Source organism: Ammospiza nelsoni, chromosome 1 (genome assembly GCF_027579445.1).
Source record: "Ammospiza nelsoni isolate bAmmNel1 chromosome 1, bAmmNel1.pri, whole genome shotgun sequence".
Taxonomy (NCBI): Eukaryota; Metazoa; Chordata; class Aves; order Passeriformes; family Passerellidae; genus Ammospiza; species Ammospiza nelsoni.
This window is the reverse complement of record NC_080633.1, coordinates 48,785,717-48,803,534: the sequence shown is the minus strand read 5'-3', so window position 1 is coordinate 48,803,534 and position 17,818 is coordinate 48,785,717. Positions and strand designations below refer to the sequence as shown.

Genomic DNA, 17,818 nt, shown 5'->3' with positions numbered 1-17,818 from the left:
GAAACTGAAGTGCAATGAAGTAATAGCTACAACCAGGTTTCCAACTTTCTCTTGTGCCAGTAATTTTACAGTTTACTAGACTCAAAGTATATTTCTATCTTTTCTTCTTTAAGGACAGAAATGGTTTTCCTTCTTTCCCTAGTTGCTTATTTTCATGAAACTTAGGGAAATATTTTTTTGCAGATTGCTGCTTTTTTGTCATCTCTTATGACAATTAACCAGTATGTTTAAAAGTCATTAGGAAGAGGGTTAGATTCTCACACAAAGCAGGTTCAGAATAGACATACACATTTCCTTAGTAAAATAGACCAAGGATCCTTACTCTTCCACTTTCCATTTTCTTGAAGGGGAAAAACAGTAGATGAAGACTACAAGATCACCTGACCAAAAGAAGACCCAAAGCAGGACAAACAAGTCAACAGCCTAAAAGTACACACTTAAATTTTGACCTTTGTGCACAAAGTCTAGGTAGACTAATTCAAATTTAAACATTCTCAGTGTAAAAAGAGGTATCACACAAACAGGGACATCTCTGCGGGATGCTGGAACTTGAAGCACTTTGCTTCATCTCCTGATGCTGCTGCTCCACCAACAGCTAATGAACCCATGACATTTGCTTCAATGCTGTTTGTTACAGTTCAGCACTGGGTGATGGTAAGATTAGTGGCAGCTCTCCTTCTTACTTTACTGCCCCAGCCCACTCTAAGGAGAGAGAGGCAGCACACTAAAAAGAAAGAAACCCCAGAATCTTGCTCAAATGGACGGTCTTTGCAGGAATACTTATTAGATAGCAAGTGACCTATCCAATACTATCAAGACCTTATAAACTCCTTTGCATGGTTGAATAGATTTGCTTTTCAAAAGTATACTTTGTGTACATGGTATCTAATACTGGTGTGCACAGAAAATTAATAGCAATGTGAAACTAGAACAGGTAAAATGTTATTTTCTGCAGTGTTTAGGTAACACTGTTCTTGTATGACAAAATACCTACAGTCTGGGAGCTGCTCTGTCCTTGAAAATTGTATTCTGACTTTCAGAAGGGGCAACACGATATTTCAGAGCTACACAATGCTGCCACTGCCCAGCATTCTCTATTTTGCAGTTCTGTGAACTAAATGTGAAAACAACTGGAGCAGACCTTTATCTCGCCCTTCTTTGCTTATCTACATCACTGTAATGATTATGTATTATAGGGGAAATGAAGCATCAGATCTCAGGTGTTTCATTGAGCACTAGCTTATTTTCAGCAAATAGGAAAAAGCAGGACCTGGTTCATAATGTAAAATCAGCTTCTGTAAAAAGCCATGCATTTCTATGTGAAGTTTTCCTCAAACCTTGTGCAAACAAAACACAAAGGCATGGCCTACAAGCCCATTTCTTTCTGCAAAGCAGCCAGTTGCATTTACTTCATTCAGAGTTGCATTCCTTCTTTTATTTACAGAGAGATCACACACCAAAGACTTTCATTAAACTAACCAGGATTCATAGCAGGACCTAATAAAGATGCTATTGCTTAGTTTAAAGGTTTGGGAGCAAACTGTTCCAGCCTAGCCTTGTGTAGCCTCTGCATTATCCTTGAGGCTACACTGCTGCTTTTCTCCAGAAATTCACACTGATCTCTGTGCAAAATTAATTCTCTTAAAAGCACTGAATGGCCCATAGGACTATAATAATCTATTACTTTTTTTGTTTGGCTAACCTTGAACTTCCAAAAAGTTGATAAAATCCAATTTTTTAGAGGCTGGCAAATACTTGCTATTTATCTGTTTATCAGGAAATCTGGAACCCTAATACAAAAGTGTAACACACACTTAGGGAGAGTTGTTTGCTGTTACAGTCCGTAATGTGAAGTTCTACAATTGTGAAGTGTCAATACTACAAACATTTCTATGCATATTCACACATGTCAATATCTCTATTGACTTTAGTGCTGGATGCAAAGAATGCAGCCTCAGAAATGTGATGGAAACAAGAATTTTTCTCTTTGGCATGAAGTTACTGTTTGAGCTGACTTTAATGATGTATTCACCAAAACATTTTACTGTCAGATCATTTCAATCAACTGCATAACATTTCTGCTTCTAAGCAAAGAAATTGTCACAAGATAGAAATCATTATATTAGAGGACTAGCACACTAGTCTGCAAGATATACAAATGCAGTGGACAAAAAGTCCCACAAATAAATAAGATAATTTAGCAATTTTAATAACCTTTAGTCTACAAGGAAGATGCTTTATGATTCATCCTTTGACACCTAAAAGTCAGATGCTAAGTAACAGGTTTGATTTCCAAAAAATACAAATGCTCACTACCCCTGAACATCTGATGATTTTTACTTTAATTCCTTTCTACCACCACTTCTATTTGCAATGCACAGCAGATCTATGTAAAGCAAACTGCAATTGTAATTTCACTCCAAAATTGTGTCCATTATTTTAAACAGTCCTGCCACAGCACATTATTTCTGTATGGGATTTGCTTAAAACAATTCAAAGAACTGTAATTGGAAGGAAAATAAATTCAATTCCTGTACAAATGCAAATTTTTGACAATACTTACCAAGAGATTCTCTGGTTTGAGGTCCCTGTGGACAATGTTCTTGCTGTGAATATAAACCAGGGCTTCACACAGGTCAGTGATCATGACAGCAGCATCATGCTCTGTGAACTTCACACTTTCTATGATTGCATCAAATAAGTCCCCTCCTGGGACATACTCTAAGATTAAGTAGATCTCAGCTTCTGTCTCATACACCTCAATTAAGCTGACTATATTGGGATGAGAGAGACTCCGAATAATGAGGATTTCGCTTTCCATCATGTCCTCCTTCCCCATCAGCTTGGATTTATCAACAATTTTCATTGCATAGATCTGATTGGAATCACAGTGGCGGCATTCCTTCACCACTGCAAAGTTCCCATCCCCAATAGTTCTGCCAATCTCATAGTGCTTTTCCACATCTGTTCTGCTTTTAATGGCATGCCTCCGGCTTGTGCTTTCCAATCCCTGAGTTTTGTTGTCCTCCTTACTCACTCTGCGCTCCCCTGTCTTTTCTCGTCGAGTCACCTCACTCTCTCTACATGTGCCATTCCCCTCTCTTCTGGCAGCTTCCTCTTTAGCCCTTTGTCCCTCTCTGCCCTCTCTATGTGTTTTAGACATTTTCTCAGCATCTTTCAGAGCGTCCTTCTTAAGCCAACCATTATCTTCCTTCACCTCATGAGATAGCTGGAGCCCTTCTACAGCATTCTTCCTGATTTTTACTACTTCCTTCCCATGGTTTTCATGCTTCTCGACATCCCTTTCTTTCTCAATGTTCCTTTTTTGTTTCTCCAGCCCTTCATTGACAATCCTTTGTAGAGGCTTCCACATCCTCCTACTGCCATTATCTTTCCAGCCAACTTCCTCACCCTCCAGACAGGTTTCGGGAGACTTTCGGCTGTTCCTGACTTTTGTATTTCTTTCCACGTGGTACCTCTGACACACGCCTGTGTTCAAGTCTCTATTCTCAAACGAGGCCTCAGCCTGCCTTTCCCTCCATAACTTTTCTCTGGCCTGCCTTTCCTGTTCACACTTCTCACACCTCAGCACCTCCTCAGAACTGTCTTCTAAGCCTTCCTCAGAATTCCTCTCATGCTTAAGGTACCTTTCACTTTCCCGTGTTTTCCTAGAAGGCTTCGCTCCATGCTCACCACCCCAGCTCTCTCTAGTCCACTTTTTTTTGGTTCTCATTTTTTCCTCTTGCTTTGTCTTGGTTTGACTTTTTCCTTCAGGTCCAGCTACCAGCTGGGAAGACAAGCCATCACTGCAATTCTTGGTCATTTCTGTCTCATCAAAGCCACTGTCTACTTTTGAGGCCTTGTCATACAGCCTGCTCTTCAGTTTTTGGGACTGCTCCTCATTTGTCTGAATGGCAGCACTGGCAGCATAAGGATTTTCAGGATAAAGTTCTTGTAATACCACCTCCAGGTCCTTCAAAGTGAGGGGCTCCTTCCCCATAGCTATGAACGCATCGCCTTCCCGGAAGAACTCAGAAACGCTTCGGATCTCTCTGCCTCTCAGATTGTACAGCTTTCTCACACGATCGTTCTTCCAGCGAGGAAATCCCAGAGCTTCTGAAATGTCAGCCATCAGCTGCTCAAAGGTCTGCACTGATCTCCTGTTGAGAAGCAAGGTTATCCTCCGGAGCGTGCGCCCCCCGGGTTTCACCACTGTAATTATCCTTGGCTTCACAGGACTGTGCTCTGAATGTATCGTGTGAAAACCATTGTGGGGGCTGAAAAATGAGGACCTGTGGCTGCTTTCACCCAAACATGGTTTTTCATAGTTTCCACGACCAACAGGAGGACAAGTCCCATGCAGCTTCCTCTCTTTTACTTTTGAGCCTGCGTTGCGTGGCGAATGGTCCAACAAGCCTTGGCGTCCTAAGGCAAACAAAAAGCAGAAATATTTATCATTTTGCATCACCAGACCTCTTGCAGCAAGTTTTCTACATGTCAGTGCATGTGACCTCAGAAAGTAAGGATAGGTAACTTCAAGCTTTATAAAGATCTTTTAGCTACCTTTAAGGAGTATCTCCACATTGTTGCAACTCTGACATTGTCAACTTTGTGAGAAAATCTACATTCATTTTGTGACAGGAGGATGTCATTAAAACATAATAATATTGAAGAGAAAAAGATATTTCTTCTAAATCCTCACATCTTTCAGAAATCCTCAAAGACTGGCAGGATTGCATCCAGATTGTTTAGTATTTTCTTATTAATACATCTCCCATAAACTCACTCAATTCCTTTCTGAACCCAATTGCAATTTTGGCCTCTGTAAACCCTGTGGCGACAAGTTGCACAATTACACTGCATGAAGTAAGATAAACTAATTACTTGTGTTTTAAAATTACTACCAGATGGCACTCTGTATGCAACCTTACATTTTTATAAATAATTATCTACTCTTCATTTTCCCTGGACCTTCTATAGCAAGTTAAATAAATTCTTTTTAAAAAACATTACTTTTGCTATAATTTTTTCCGTAATTTTATAGGTCATCTAACAGCAATGCAATTTAATCTTTTGCCTTAAAGAAAGGCCATCTTATTTTTGTTTGATGATTGGAGTCATGGTTTTCAAAATTTTGGGTTGACTTTTTTATTCTAAAAATAATGTGAAGTCACACAAAGTTGAGTATTCTCTGGGGACATTGACATTTCATCTTAGAACATCATCCAAGAAAATGGCACCATTTGTTACGCATAATTGCAAAACAGAAGAACTCAAAACATAACATATGGTTATGGACAAACCAAGCCATAACACAATTCCCTGTCTATCAACAATAAACTCAGAATAAAAACATCCCCCAAAAGTATTCTAAGCTGTTGTACTTGCTAGGATTAAAACCTGCTTACAATGCATTTATTTTCAGCCTCAAGAAATGTACTTTCAGAATGAGATTGCAGAGTGTTTCCACCTCCATTTAATAGCCTTGCTCTTCAGCTGGGAACAAACATTCAGTACATACAAGCTAACAGGACCAGGACAAAAGGAAACAGCCAGAATGTTTAACAAATCATTACAAAGAAATTTCTGTACACCAATGGCTTATCCCCCAGAAAATCAGGTCCATTTTCATAATTACTGTGATTCCAAAGTCACAGTGCAGGGGCCAAATCCTCAAAGGAAAATCTGCACATATCAGCATCTCTCTTGGTGTTAGGCTCATGCCTACTACATTTTGGGTTCCAAGTGCAAAAAGCCATTTTCGGTATTTCACGATACATATTTTTATTTGTCCTTCCCTTCAAGGCATAATAGAGTGAAGAAGAAATATACCTCCTTTCCTAGAACAACAAACAAAAGGGAAAACTGCAGAAGTGCTGCAGCAGAGCATTTACTTGCTCCTCCTCAAAAAATACCCAATAGGCCAGGGCTTGATTGTGGAAATCACAGGAGGAGACACAACTATAGAATCCACTCTGCTGTTGCCTCTGCTTGATGCAGGATGATGGACACTTCTTGGTTGTAATACTCTCACCAGCTAAGCACTGTGTGCCTCCCAGCATGTCCTGTAACTCTTGGCTTCATTTTCTTCCCCTGCCAAATGAGATGTTCTTCTCCAAACAAATATTACAAAGAAGCCCAGCTGCCAGCATGCTGATTGAAGACGTAAGCATTATATAAGAGCTACGTGTGACTAATGCTTGGTGGTTGTACAGGTTATTTCTGTCTTCATTCTGCTTTTTAAGGATGATCTCTTGTTATCAAAAGATGACTACGTACGTGTTAGTGATTTCTCAACATTCACGTATTTACATTCCACCCAGAATAAAGCTTGCTGTGAATGGAGGGGAAAAAAAATCAGCTGTAATAACAGTTCTCTGAAATCTAAATCAACTCCACAACATGTTAGTTACCAGGAACTAAGGAAGCTCTGAATTTAATCAACATTTCCAGGTTCTTGCGTACCCACTGCCATCAAAGCTTCATCTTGCTTATGGGAGCTGTGAATGACATTTTTACTGCTCATAATTTTGGTACAACATAAAAACAGTGATGCACAAATAATGACTTTTCCCAGAGATTATGTTCCTCCCGGTTATGCTGCTATTATCATATCTTCCTATAAACCATTGATTTTAAGTGCTTGGTTGTACTGTTGATTGTTTCAATTACCCAGGCATCAATTATGTTTCCTTTCCTCACTAAATTGGCTAAGCCTTAAGGAGAAGACAAGCTTATTTTTTAATTCTGTAACTAATGGAGTAAGAGCAGTTTTATGTCATTATTAAGAACAATACAGGAATGCTTTGTTCTTTCTAAACTAACTTGATTCCTAGCCAAAAACACTTTGACAAAAGCCACAAGTTGATATATAACAATGTTCCTTATAAGAGTACAATTGCATATTCTTCTATGATGAGAAAGGAAATAACTGCTTAAATCACTGCATGAAAGAATCTTCTAATATTTTCCAAGAAAAGGGGAAGTGTCAAATTTTGTCAAAGTGGTGGTCACAATGACTATACATTACATACAATTAAAAATTCACTTCAGTTGCCTGTTACAACTATTTCAGTCATAATTTCTGTTATTTTCCAGTTATGCTATATTTAACTGATACACAAGAAGCAAGCCTCAATCTGTCAGGAAAGGGCATATGCTTAGAGCAGTAACAAGCATTTCTAGAAAGCCTTCAAAGGTCACACACATACCCAAATCCTATAGCTACAATTTATATTGCTTCAAAACCTTGTTTCCATATTTATATACAAGTGGGAGAAGGAGGAAGAGGGAGGTGGTATGAGAAACACACTTCAATGAGTTCAAGCACTGGCAAATTATACCTCTGTGAATAAAATGTGCTTTTTCTTTTGCTGTCCCCCTGAGAGCTAATGATTATTAAATATAAATATTCCTTAGAAATGTTACGATGTATCGATGAGTGTGTCTGGCTTTATCTGTATACACATCTATCCATATATTCTAGCACATTATGGATTATCAGTGGTGCAGCAAGGCCAAGGAGCATGCTGAGGCTGCTGCTGTGGATGGCCAGGGGCAAGGCAGCACAGCTGGTCACCCTACACTGTGCACATGGGCACAGGAAAACAAAAACTAGAGCCCATGGAGCAACACAGAGCTCCACATGATGAAGACATGATGGTCTTGTAGGGCAAACACTGACACAAACTCTCTAGAGAAGCATGGAGGATGGAACAAACTGCCATTTGGGGGCTCAAACATGTAGCAGAAGCAAGAAATTTAGCACCTATGACCAAAGAACAGATGCTCCCTAAAGAGAAAATGTGCCCCCCTGCAGGGAGCACAGCTTCTGTGACTCATTTTTAAAATTTACAAATCACTTGTGATCATCACAGTCCATCCCACTGTGGGGGTGGGGAGGGTGGGAAAACACCGGGAGAAGTCACAAAAATTCCTCTAGAAGACATTTCCTTGGAGTGTTTTGGATCATAATCTGGACATGGAGTAAAATTAAATGAATTCTGAAGACTTAATCTCCAAAGAAGTTGTGTATACAGAGCATCAACATCTATATCTTAAGGAATTGCCTGGCTACACCAGCTAAAACAGCAGAGTAACGGTTTGCCAGAGGTCACCCACTGAAACTAAAAACACATTGCTGCCATTTGTCTTTCAAAACTTATCCTTTCCCTTGGCCAGTCCACAAGATTTTGTTCATTAATTAAAATATTGCCACTCAGCTTGCATTCTTCTTGGCTCTCCTGCTGGATATCACAGTTTCAGTAATTAACAGAATGGTTCACCATTCTACTATAAAGTCACAGGTTGAAGGGGAATTAAATTTTTACAGGGAGTTTTACAACACAAAACAGAAGGCAGCAGTGAAATAGGATCTAGGCACGGCATTGCTGTGAATAAGATGGTGTTATTTGAGCCCTCCAATTTTTTTAGAAGGCTTCCACTTACAAAAGCAATTATAAAAATGCCCCAAAGCATTAGCAGCAACTAAACTTGCACATGACAGAAACCCTGTGTCTGGGAGTTGTTTTGATATACTGGTCCAAATATAGGATAAACAAAACTCTGTTTAAGTGGGCAGTCTGTTTAAGACAGCAGTATAAATGCCTGTTTTTTCCTTAAGAAAATTCCTGCTGAGGGCATGAAAAACAAAGACCATAGGGGGAAAAAAGGGAATTCTCTTACTTGGTACCGAAAAGATTTGATTCCTTTCACAGTACTAACAAGTATCTTCAAGTACTTGAGTATGAAGAATGCCTCTGGTATTGAACTCGGTGCAGCTCACACAGGTTACCAATGTGCATCAGCAGTCAGCTCCAGGATACAATCCAAGTCCTCTAGAAATGTGCCATCTTGATCTCCTCTCCTTGCTGTAAATTATTTAAAGCTGCAACTTCCAGGGCTAGTGCACACTGTTAGGGCCCAAGACTGAAGCAGTAACATAGCAAGTCTTAGTTCACTAGATCACATGCACAGAAACAAAACATGATCGCAGGCATCCTTTTACAGCAAGTAAATTTTACATTATCTACAGCCCCACTGCTGGAAACACTACTGGTGAACTTTTCTCTCAAGACTCATACCCTATCTTTCCTCCCCTGCCATGTTTTACATCATTTTAGGGCAGAGATTTTGTTTGAGTCAGGACTGGTGGTTATTTCAGCAATAACACTTAAGGCAGACACACTGCATCAGTTCTGACCACATAAAACCCTGAGTAGAAAAAGTAAGTCAAATTTCACAAGGGCTGGATGAAGAGAGCATCAAATGTCTTGTTACTGTTGCTGTTAGTTGGACAGTTGCTGTTAGTTCCAGCCTGAGCCAGCTCCAAAGGCTCACTCAGTTCAGAGGCTTGGAATTGAAAATAGAAAAGGGAACCTAGTGAAGAACTGAACGGTGAGGATAAGAACAAAGAGGAATTGTGACTGCAGAGAAGGAAGCCAATAGTGCTATAGTCAGGTACTGTCTGACACACTGTAGTTCCTACAAACTTTTATACCTGCTGATAGCAATTCCCCTGGCCTTTACTGACACAGTTGAAGCAGATGGAGATTGTAATAGGGAAGCAGTAAAACATGAAAATAAGAGTGGATCAAGAAGTCAGATAGAATGCCAAACTTAGACAAAGAGATGGGATTGGAAGTCAGCAACAGAACTATCCTCTAATGGTCTACTGCTCTGCAATTCTCAATAAAGAACATCTACCTGCTTTTGCTGTCACTTGCCATATTAGCTTACACCAATTTATATTTTTTTAAATAACAGGAAGAACTACATACACACAAAGAGGGGAATACATTCAGAGAACATTAGCAAGGTCCTCAGTGAGACAGGAGAAAATTAAGAGTTATCACTCACATCCTGCATTGCATCAAAAGCAGCATGGCCAGCAAGTGCAGGAAGGTAGTTTTCCCCTGCTTTTCCATTCTCATGACAACTGGAGAGCTGCACCCAGCTCTGGGGCCCTTGACACATGAAGGATGTGGACATGCTGGAGCAACTCCAGTGGAGGGCATGACCATGACCAAAGGGCTGGAGCACCCCTCCTATAGGGACAGAGTGGGGGATGTTCAGCCTGGAGAAGGCAGCAGCTCTGGGAATACCTTAGAATGGCCTTTTAGTACCTAAAGGGACCTAGGAGAGAGCTGTAGATTGATTTTTACAAGGGCATGGAGAGATAGGATAAGGGGGGGTGGCCTTTAACTGAAAGTGGAGATACTTAGATTAGATATGAGGGAGAAATTTTCACTGTGAGGGTGGTGATACAGGTTATCAGAGAAGCTTTGGGTGCCCCATCACTGGAAGTGTTCAAGATGGTTCTCCGAGCAAGCTGGGGGCAGTAAAAGGCTGCCCTGCCTGTAGCAGAGGGCTTGGAACTTAGATGATCTCTGGGGTGACTTCCAACCCAAATAATTTCTTTTGTGAATTCACTTCCTCCTTGCATACAAGACAGTTTAGATATACACACAATTTTTCTTGTACACTGGACCCTCTTTTTCAGGTAAACTGGATTAAGGCCTATGTTGTAGAGAAATTTATATAACTAGAAGAGCTGAAAGTGTGTGAAAAACAGAGGAAGATCAGTTTCTCTGCTTATGGCACTGCAGCCCTGAAGAACTGGATTCTGTCTCAACCAATTCCATTGAGTTTCAAAGCAATAGACTTAATCTATACTTTCCAGAGAGGATCAGAGTCTGGTAGCCAAAACAAGATTCTGAGACCTGGTTCACAAACCTGCTCAGTGTTCACAGCTGCAAGGGCATATACTGGAAGAGGTACTTCAGACCACAAGATAATATAACACAACACATAGATAACGTTAAATCATCCTGAAATTCAGGACCTGGGCATCTCAAGTTGCTTTCTTGCTCAGATTAAAGTACTTTTGACTTTATTTTCTGCACCTTGGCTGCCACTGAATGCAGTACAAACCTTCCCTTTGGAGGTATCGCAGACAGGCTAATTCATATTTGTTACTGTAGAAATAACCATGACAAAAAAGCCCAGAAGCAAATAAGCCTGTATTAACAGCAGGGCTGAAAAACCACACAGCAGGAAGCATGAAGAGCCAGGGTAAACAGTAGAGTAGAGGCTCATTAGGAAAGCTTTGTCCATCACATACACTGATGGAGACAGAGTCCCTGGGGATAAAAAAAGCAGCACCTGATAATGCAATAATGCATACATCTTAATGCATAGGAATATGGGTTGGGGGAACAGCAGTTCTAATCAATAGTCATAAAAGCTTGACTTTGTAACCTGAATAATATTAGATTTTAACTACCTGGCCTCATAGAAATAGACTTTTTAATACATTGCAGAAATACATCAAATAAGCTTTACATGCTCAGAATACACTTGATGGTAAGGCAGTTATAAACTATACTAGGCAATAAAATATTATTGTAAAGCATATGGTATTATAACCATAGTTTACAAAACAAAATAAAAGATGCACACTCTTTTTAGAGACCAAAGTGTATTTTATTCAATTATGTTAACTGAATTTGAAAACAAAAACAAAACAAACCACAAAAAAAAACCAAAAAACCAAAACTCATCGTGGTATTTGCATTAATTCTTATCCGCATTAGCTGCTGCAGCAGAAGGAAAACAAAATCATGTTCAGTATCATTTATCAGCTGGATTCTTTCAAAAACAATTTTAATAATATAACAATGAAAAAAAAAGTGGGGGGGAGGGGAGAGGGATCAGTTTAATTTCTATAACATCCCTTCTGCTACCCTAATGGGCATTTCCAGTCATACTCATGCCAGCACTTCCATGTCTGATATGCACCAGCGTAGGGGAGATCAATCACTGACCCAGTCTAACCCAATTTGTAGAAAATGAAAATCACTCAGCGGTTCAGACAGTGTTCTAAGTTCACTGAAGAAAAACTAATTTGGGCTCACATACAAAAAGAAAAAAAAATCAGAATAATATCTCTATCTCATAAATATACAGTCTTAGCCCTAAAAGATCATATAAAATTAGTATGATGGGATTCCAAGTTCTTTATCTTTCACAATTTCACATCAAGCATGCTTAAATTCACATGCAATATTATTTTTCCTTTAACTGTCAGCCCTGCAAACTCAGCTATGTGTCAAGTTGGGTTCCTTCTGTCCCACACGTCACCAACAGAACTAAAGTTTCTCCCGGCCAAATGTGTCTGCTCCCATTAGGTGAGTTTCCAAAGTGTCAGCTGCAAGGAAAGAAAATGTTCTTAGCAGCTACACCTGGACTGCAGGACCACGGGACACATGCACCTCTGGCCTCATGAGGGCAAGCAAGAAGACTTCAAAACTTTGCATTGTACACCTTATCTTCAGCACATTTGCTTTTTATTTTAAGAACAAACATACATTGTGTTATGCAAACTGCAAACCGGAGATCCCTAAATCCTTCAGTCCCATAAGTGTCCATTCTCATTCTTCCCCAGTCTCCCACACTAGAAAGAAAGAAGTGAGTCTACTCTCTTCCTCCGGGCCCTTTATCTCACTCCCTTTTTGGGACATAGACATCAGAGTTAATGGGAGACCCTGGAGGACAAAGAGCACCAGAGCAGCTAAAATCAGACACTGCAGCAAAGAAGTTCCTAAGATGAGAGAAGGACTGTCTAGAATGAAAGTCCGATGGAAAAACTTCAGCAGAGGAGGGAGCCTGAGGGATGCCCACATTGGAAAACCCTCCCTCGTGGCTAAGGGAGCTCTGGACTTTTCCATTCTGAGGACGGATGTGCCTCTGTGACACCCTCAGCCCCAGTGTGTCATCCCACAGCCAAACACTTGTGGGAGGCTCAGCATGCCACCACATGTGACCATATTTACTGTACGAGAATCACGATGGAGAAGTGACATTTAGCAACCACCTTTCCTTATTTCTCCTCAAAGATAAACTTAGAGTTTGCTTTGCCTTATTCCCCCCACCCTTATCTCCCTCACTAAATGTTCAGAGCCCCTTTGGAGTCTGTGCTGGTGGTCTCCTGTCCAGCTCCTCCACGAAGGGAGCAGCAGGGATGGGACTGCTGCAGATTGCTCTCTGAGTTACACTCCCCCTTCCAACCTTGCAACAGTGCTTGGGCAAAAATTATTTTCCCAGGTGCTTATCTTCTTCCCCTGCAGGCCCACAGCCACCCCACTGTACCGCTGCAGGTTTTCTAAATCAAGCCATTTGTAATTAAAAAATAAAATATTTACAGCAAACACAGATGGTTCCTGCCATGTGTTAGTGTTAAACTGAGCTGAATCACACCCAGAGCAGCAGATGAAGGTAAAGATTTCATGGAGACTGGTAATGACTCACAAGTGCCATCATATTTACTTTTTTTTTGGAGCAGAATCCCACTTTCATTATCTTCTTTCTGACATTTTAAGGGTAGCAAATTAAGAAGCAAGCATAAAGAGAAGTCTTGTAGAGAAGTATACAGATGCATAATCTGTAAAGAACTATGTGAAATGTAAGACTGCACGTGAAATGAATCAGTGCCTTTGGAGGTGTGAGGCTTGGTTTAAGCTGCATAAAACCAAAAAAAGAATATTATGAAACTGCTCATTTATTTAATTTCTTTCAGAGATGACAGGCTGTGTATTTTATTTGGAACAGGCATGGCTGCTTCCTGTAGTTTTCCTGCTTTAGGGTCTGCCCCAGTAACCAGGGAAGTCACTTCTGCAGTCCAGGACTTTCCATCAAGGATCTTTCAGGAGAGGGGTAGAACTGACAGAGGGAAACAAAAACATCTTACACAACTGTGGCATTTGCCAGAATCCATCTGGCAAAGCCCTCCATGTGCTTCTCAGGGCTCACTGTACAGGGAGCTCTTGACTGTTGATGCTCTTGACTCCTGAAGTACCATATATTTCAAATTAATTATTCATGTTTCATTACAAAGTAAGCTTTCAGCTGCTTTTTAGTCCTGTTAGCCAACAATGTCTCAGTCAAAGGAGCAGGATTCTGTTTCTTCTTGCGGGAGACATTATTTGCATTGCTTCCTAAATCTCAACTTGATGACTAATCGGTTGCAACTGAGCAAACCCAGTGAAAATAAAAGAGCCTGCAGAGGTGTCACTGAGAGTTTAATTAAGCTTCCAGATCCTTTACTACCAATAACCTCGTTGCATAACTAAAGGAAAGACCCACCAGAGTCTGATTCTCCATCTGGTTTGCAAAAGGGGAAATCACACAGAACTTTTCTTTGTAAATATAGCACATTTAAGAGATGTTAACTCACATACAAAAGCAGAATTCCCAACCCCATTATTACAGAACTACTTTTTCAGAAGAGATTCATATATTGAAGTCAACATTGCAAAACAAATTGTTTCACAGGACTTCTAAAGGAAGATGGGTTTCTCAGGGAAAACTGTAAGCCAGCACTAATTAGGCTCAAAAGCATGATGACAAGCAGATCATGATTTTCACATCACCAGACATTTCCCAGCATTTCCATTAACTACATTCTTTGGAGTAATGAGAAAACTAAAACCTGGAGAGTACGTGCAGGCTAGCACTATTGATGGAGTGGGAGATGGTGTTTTCAGAATGTCTGCTGAGAGCTTCCTCCACGAACATGTGGCATTATTGTTTTGCATTCTTACAATAATTAGACTGTGTAAACAATGCTAGCAACAGAGAGAAGATGGTAAACATGCCTGACTTTCACTTGCACTGAAAGCCAACTACTGCTAGGTAAGGGGGACAATGTGCAAGCATTACCAAAACTCCAAATTTACATCAGAATCAATCAAGGCAGTAACTCCCACTCTTTCCTCATTGTTTCCAGAATCTAGTGAACACTCCAAAAGGACAGAGCCCATATCCTGAAATTGAGAAAAACATGGAAAACAGTATACTGTTATAAAGAGAAATGTCACATTCACCTCTTCAACTACCATATTTTCAGCTCTGATCCAAGTTGCATTGAAGCTAATTAAAAGTTTCACATTAGCTTCAGTGAGATCTGAGGCAGCTAAAATCACCATACTGTTCTGATTCTAATTATATTTACAAGAAAGATTCTAATTTTATTTACAAGAAAATCTAAGTAACACTAATTCCAAATGTTGTTAAATGTCAAGGAATCATTAACTTAAAGGAAATGAGAAAATCCGCGACAGAAACTAATTCAATTCGCCCTAGAGCTGTTGGAAGAGAAGGAAGGACCATGAACTTCCTTTAGTTTTACAAAACTATAGATGTTTCTGCAGAAAACAAACCAAGCTAGGTAATCCTGGAAATGGGGAAATGAATCCCACACAACTTCCCTTAGTCACCACGCGCTGTAAGTCCAGCTGGTGCCAAAACCGTGACGCTTTGCGGAACATGACCAGAAAAAGCAGCAGTGAAAACAGATACAAAGCTTGTAGTGACACTACCAGATACATTCAAAAAAGTCAGCCCAGCACGCCCAAGGGAATTACCCTGAGTATTAAAAAAACCCAATCTAGACAAGGTAACTTAAATACCACTCAAATTCAGAGGTTTGAACAGCTGCAACTAACTTGAATTAAACCAACTTATCTTTGCTGACAGTTTAAGTCCAATTAGCCAATTCAGGATAATAAGTCACAGATGGAGATTTATCAGAAGCTAACTCTCAGCTGATGTGCCTGAACATCCTACAAAAATTTTCATGGAAAAGGTCATGCTATTTCAGAAGATCCACACCCATTATGCTGCAAGAAAGGGACTAAACTCAGCAGGATCAGTTTTATCTGGAGAGCTGAAGGGTGCCTTCCTGAGATACAAAATTCAGTTACCTCTTGAGAAGAGCATGAGTCGCTATAATAACTGCACTTCTACTACATAAAGCAGCTGTAATACGTTTTGTAAGCTTCATTTCACTTGCTGACTGTTTTGGGAGTCTGCTGAGTTCTCAGCATTTCAAAGTGTCAAAACTGCATTCAGATCATAGAAAAAAACACAAGAAGCAACAACAAAAAAAAAGAGGGGCTAGAAGAAAAGGAAACAAGAAGGTGGAAGACAAACTTGTATAGATGCATGTTTTCATGTCTCTATATAAAATTAATATCAAAAGCATGCATAACAAATTATCAGGTTCAAGGAGAAACTCTCAGTTTATACCCTCACACAGGATGGGTTTCAATCTTAATGCTCAGAGGAAGGAGCTAGAAACTTTTTACACTATTGCAAGGCATTGGGATTTTTTATTGGTTTGGGGTTTGTCCTTTTTTAAAAAAGGAAACCTTTTAGTACTCAGTGCAGCAAAAGTTTCAGTTTATGGGGCTGTTCTCAAGTACTGTGTCTCACAACCTGAAAACTGCTCCATTAGCTCAAACCAGTGGCCCGTCCTGTCCTGCTGACACTGCATACTCAATGTACCCTGAGGAAGGCAGAAAATAATGCTGCACAGGGAAAAGTTATGGAGTAGTTCTCCTATAAATACCTGCACAGTTATTAAATAGAAGCAACTGATATAACTACAGAAGCCAGTGGATGCAAGGGCACAGCCAGCATTCTCCCCGATAGAGGTCTGGCTACCACATATCACAGAGCATCTCCATCTGACACAAGAGCCCTCCCCACTCTGAGCCCCTGCCTGTAACCCGTGCACCTCCAGCCGTGGTGATTTCCCAGCTGCGGGAAGATTGATCAGCCTCGAGCGGGTTTTAACACACACTTGTGCAATGCTTTAAAGCCCTTACACTGCATTCTATTCACTTTCCTTTGCAGAGCATCAGTGTGCTCTGAGCAGCCCACGAGCATTCGCTCCCAGTGAAGTACTCTCATGCCGACTATCAGGAGTGCAAGTTACTTCAGATCCTCAATTTTCACGGCAGCACAGACGACACCGTGCCTGCCTTTCCGAGCGGCGAACGCTGAGTTCGCACTCAGCCTCCAAAGCTTGCCCCGGTACCGGCGGGCTGCCGCGGCGGCTTCCCAAAGCAACCCGCTTCCTTCCCAGCCAGGCCACTCCGCTAGTCTGCCCTACAACACAAAGCTGTGGGGGCGAAGGGGCTCCTCTTGAATCCAAAATACAGCAATTAAAGGAGCACGGTGAAATAGCCACCCCAACTCCGGACCTTCGGGGACCTCTCTCCCCCTCCAAAGCCCTCGGGCCGAGAGGCATCCCACCTTCCTTCGTCAGTCTCCAGCCCTATTTTCCAGCCCAAACGCCCGCGAAAGCTTCCCCCGCTCCCCGCAAGGACCTGGGCAGGAACTTTGGCCGCCGCCCCGCGTCCCCCTCAGCCGGGGCGCCGCGCCGCCAGCTCACCCCCTCCTCCCGGAACCTGTCCGAGCAGGGTCCTGCTGGGGCGGCTGCCCGCGGGGAAGGGGCTGAGGGAAGGGGCCGAGGGAAGGGGCCGAGGGAAGGGGAAGGGGCTGAGGGCAGGGGAAGGGGCTGAGGGCAGGGGCACTCACCCTGGCAGTGGCAGCTGGCGCCCGCCGCGGGGTGGAGCGGGGGCGGCGCGGCGGCCGGCATGGCGCGGGGGCTCGGCTCGGCTCCGGCCAGGGGCTGCCCGCACAGTTCCGCACGCTCCCTCCGCGCCGCCTCCCGCCTGCGAGGGCAGTCAGGGAGCGGGAGAGAGGCAGGGAAGGAAGGAGGGGACCCGGCGGAGAGGAGAGGCGGCGCCGCACACCGGCGGTCACACCTCCGCAGCCCTTCCCGGGCTGCCCCGCCGGCGGCACCGCCCCGCCGCCTCAGCGCCCGCCCGCCCCCGCCCCGCTGCTCGCCCGCCTCCCGCCGTTCCCCAGCGCCCGGCTCGGCCCCTGCCGCCGGGGTGTCCTCGTTTGCCCCCCAGCCGGGTGCCCGCCCGCCGGGCACGGGTGTTTGTTGCGTGCCCGGGGGCTCCCTCCG

At 42.2% G+C, this 17,818-nt stretch overlaps 1 protein-coding gene across 2 annotated transcripts in view; it reads right to left on the bottom strand.

Annotated features, from left to right (window-relative positions):
• Positions 1-17,529, bottom strand: part of DCLK3 (doublecortin like kinase 3) — a 30,287-nt gene extending 12,758 nt beyond the window's left edge. For both annotated transcript variants that reach the window (XM_059479774.1, XM_059479775.1), the window contains exons 1-2: positions 17,383-17,529; positions 2,564-4,425 (exon numbers count right to left, since the gene is read on the bottom strand). In XM_059479774.1, the coding sequence (XP_059335757.1) occupies positions 2,564-4,425; positions 17,383-17,443 (1,923 nt within the window). In that variant the 5' untranslated portion in view covers positions 17,444-17,529. The remainder of the gene's footprint in view (positions 1-2,563; positions 4,426-17,382) is intronic.
• Between the last annotated feature and the right edge of the window lie 289 nt (positions 17,530-17,818).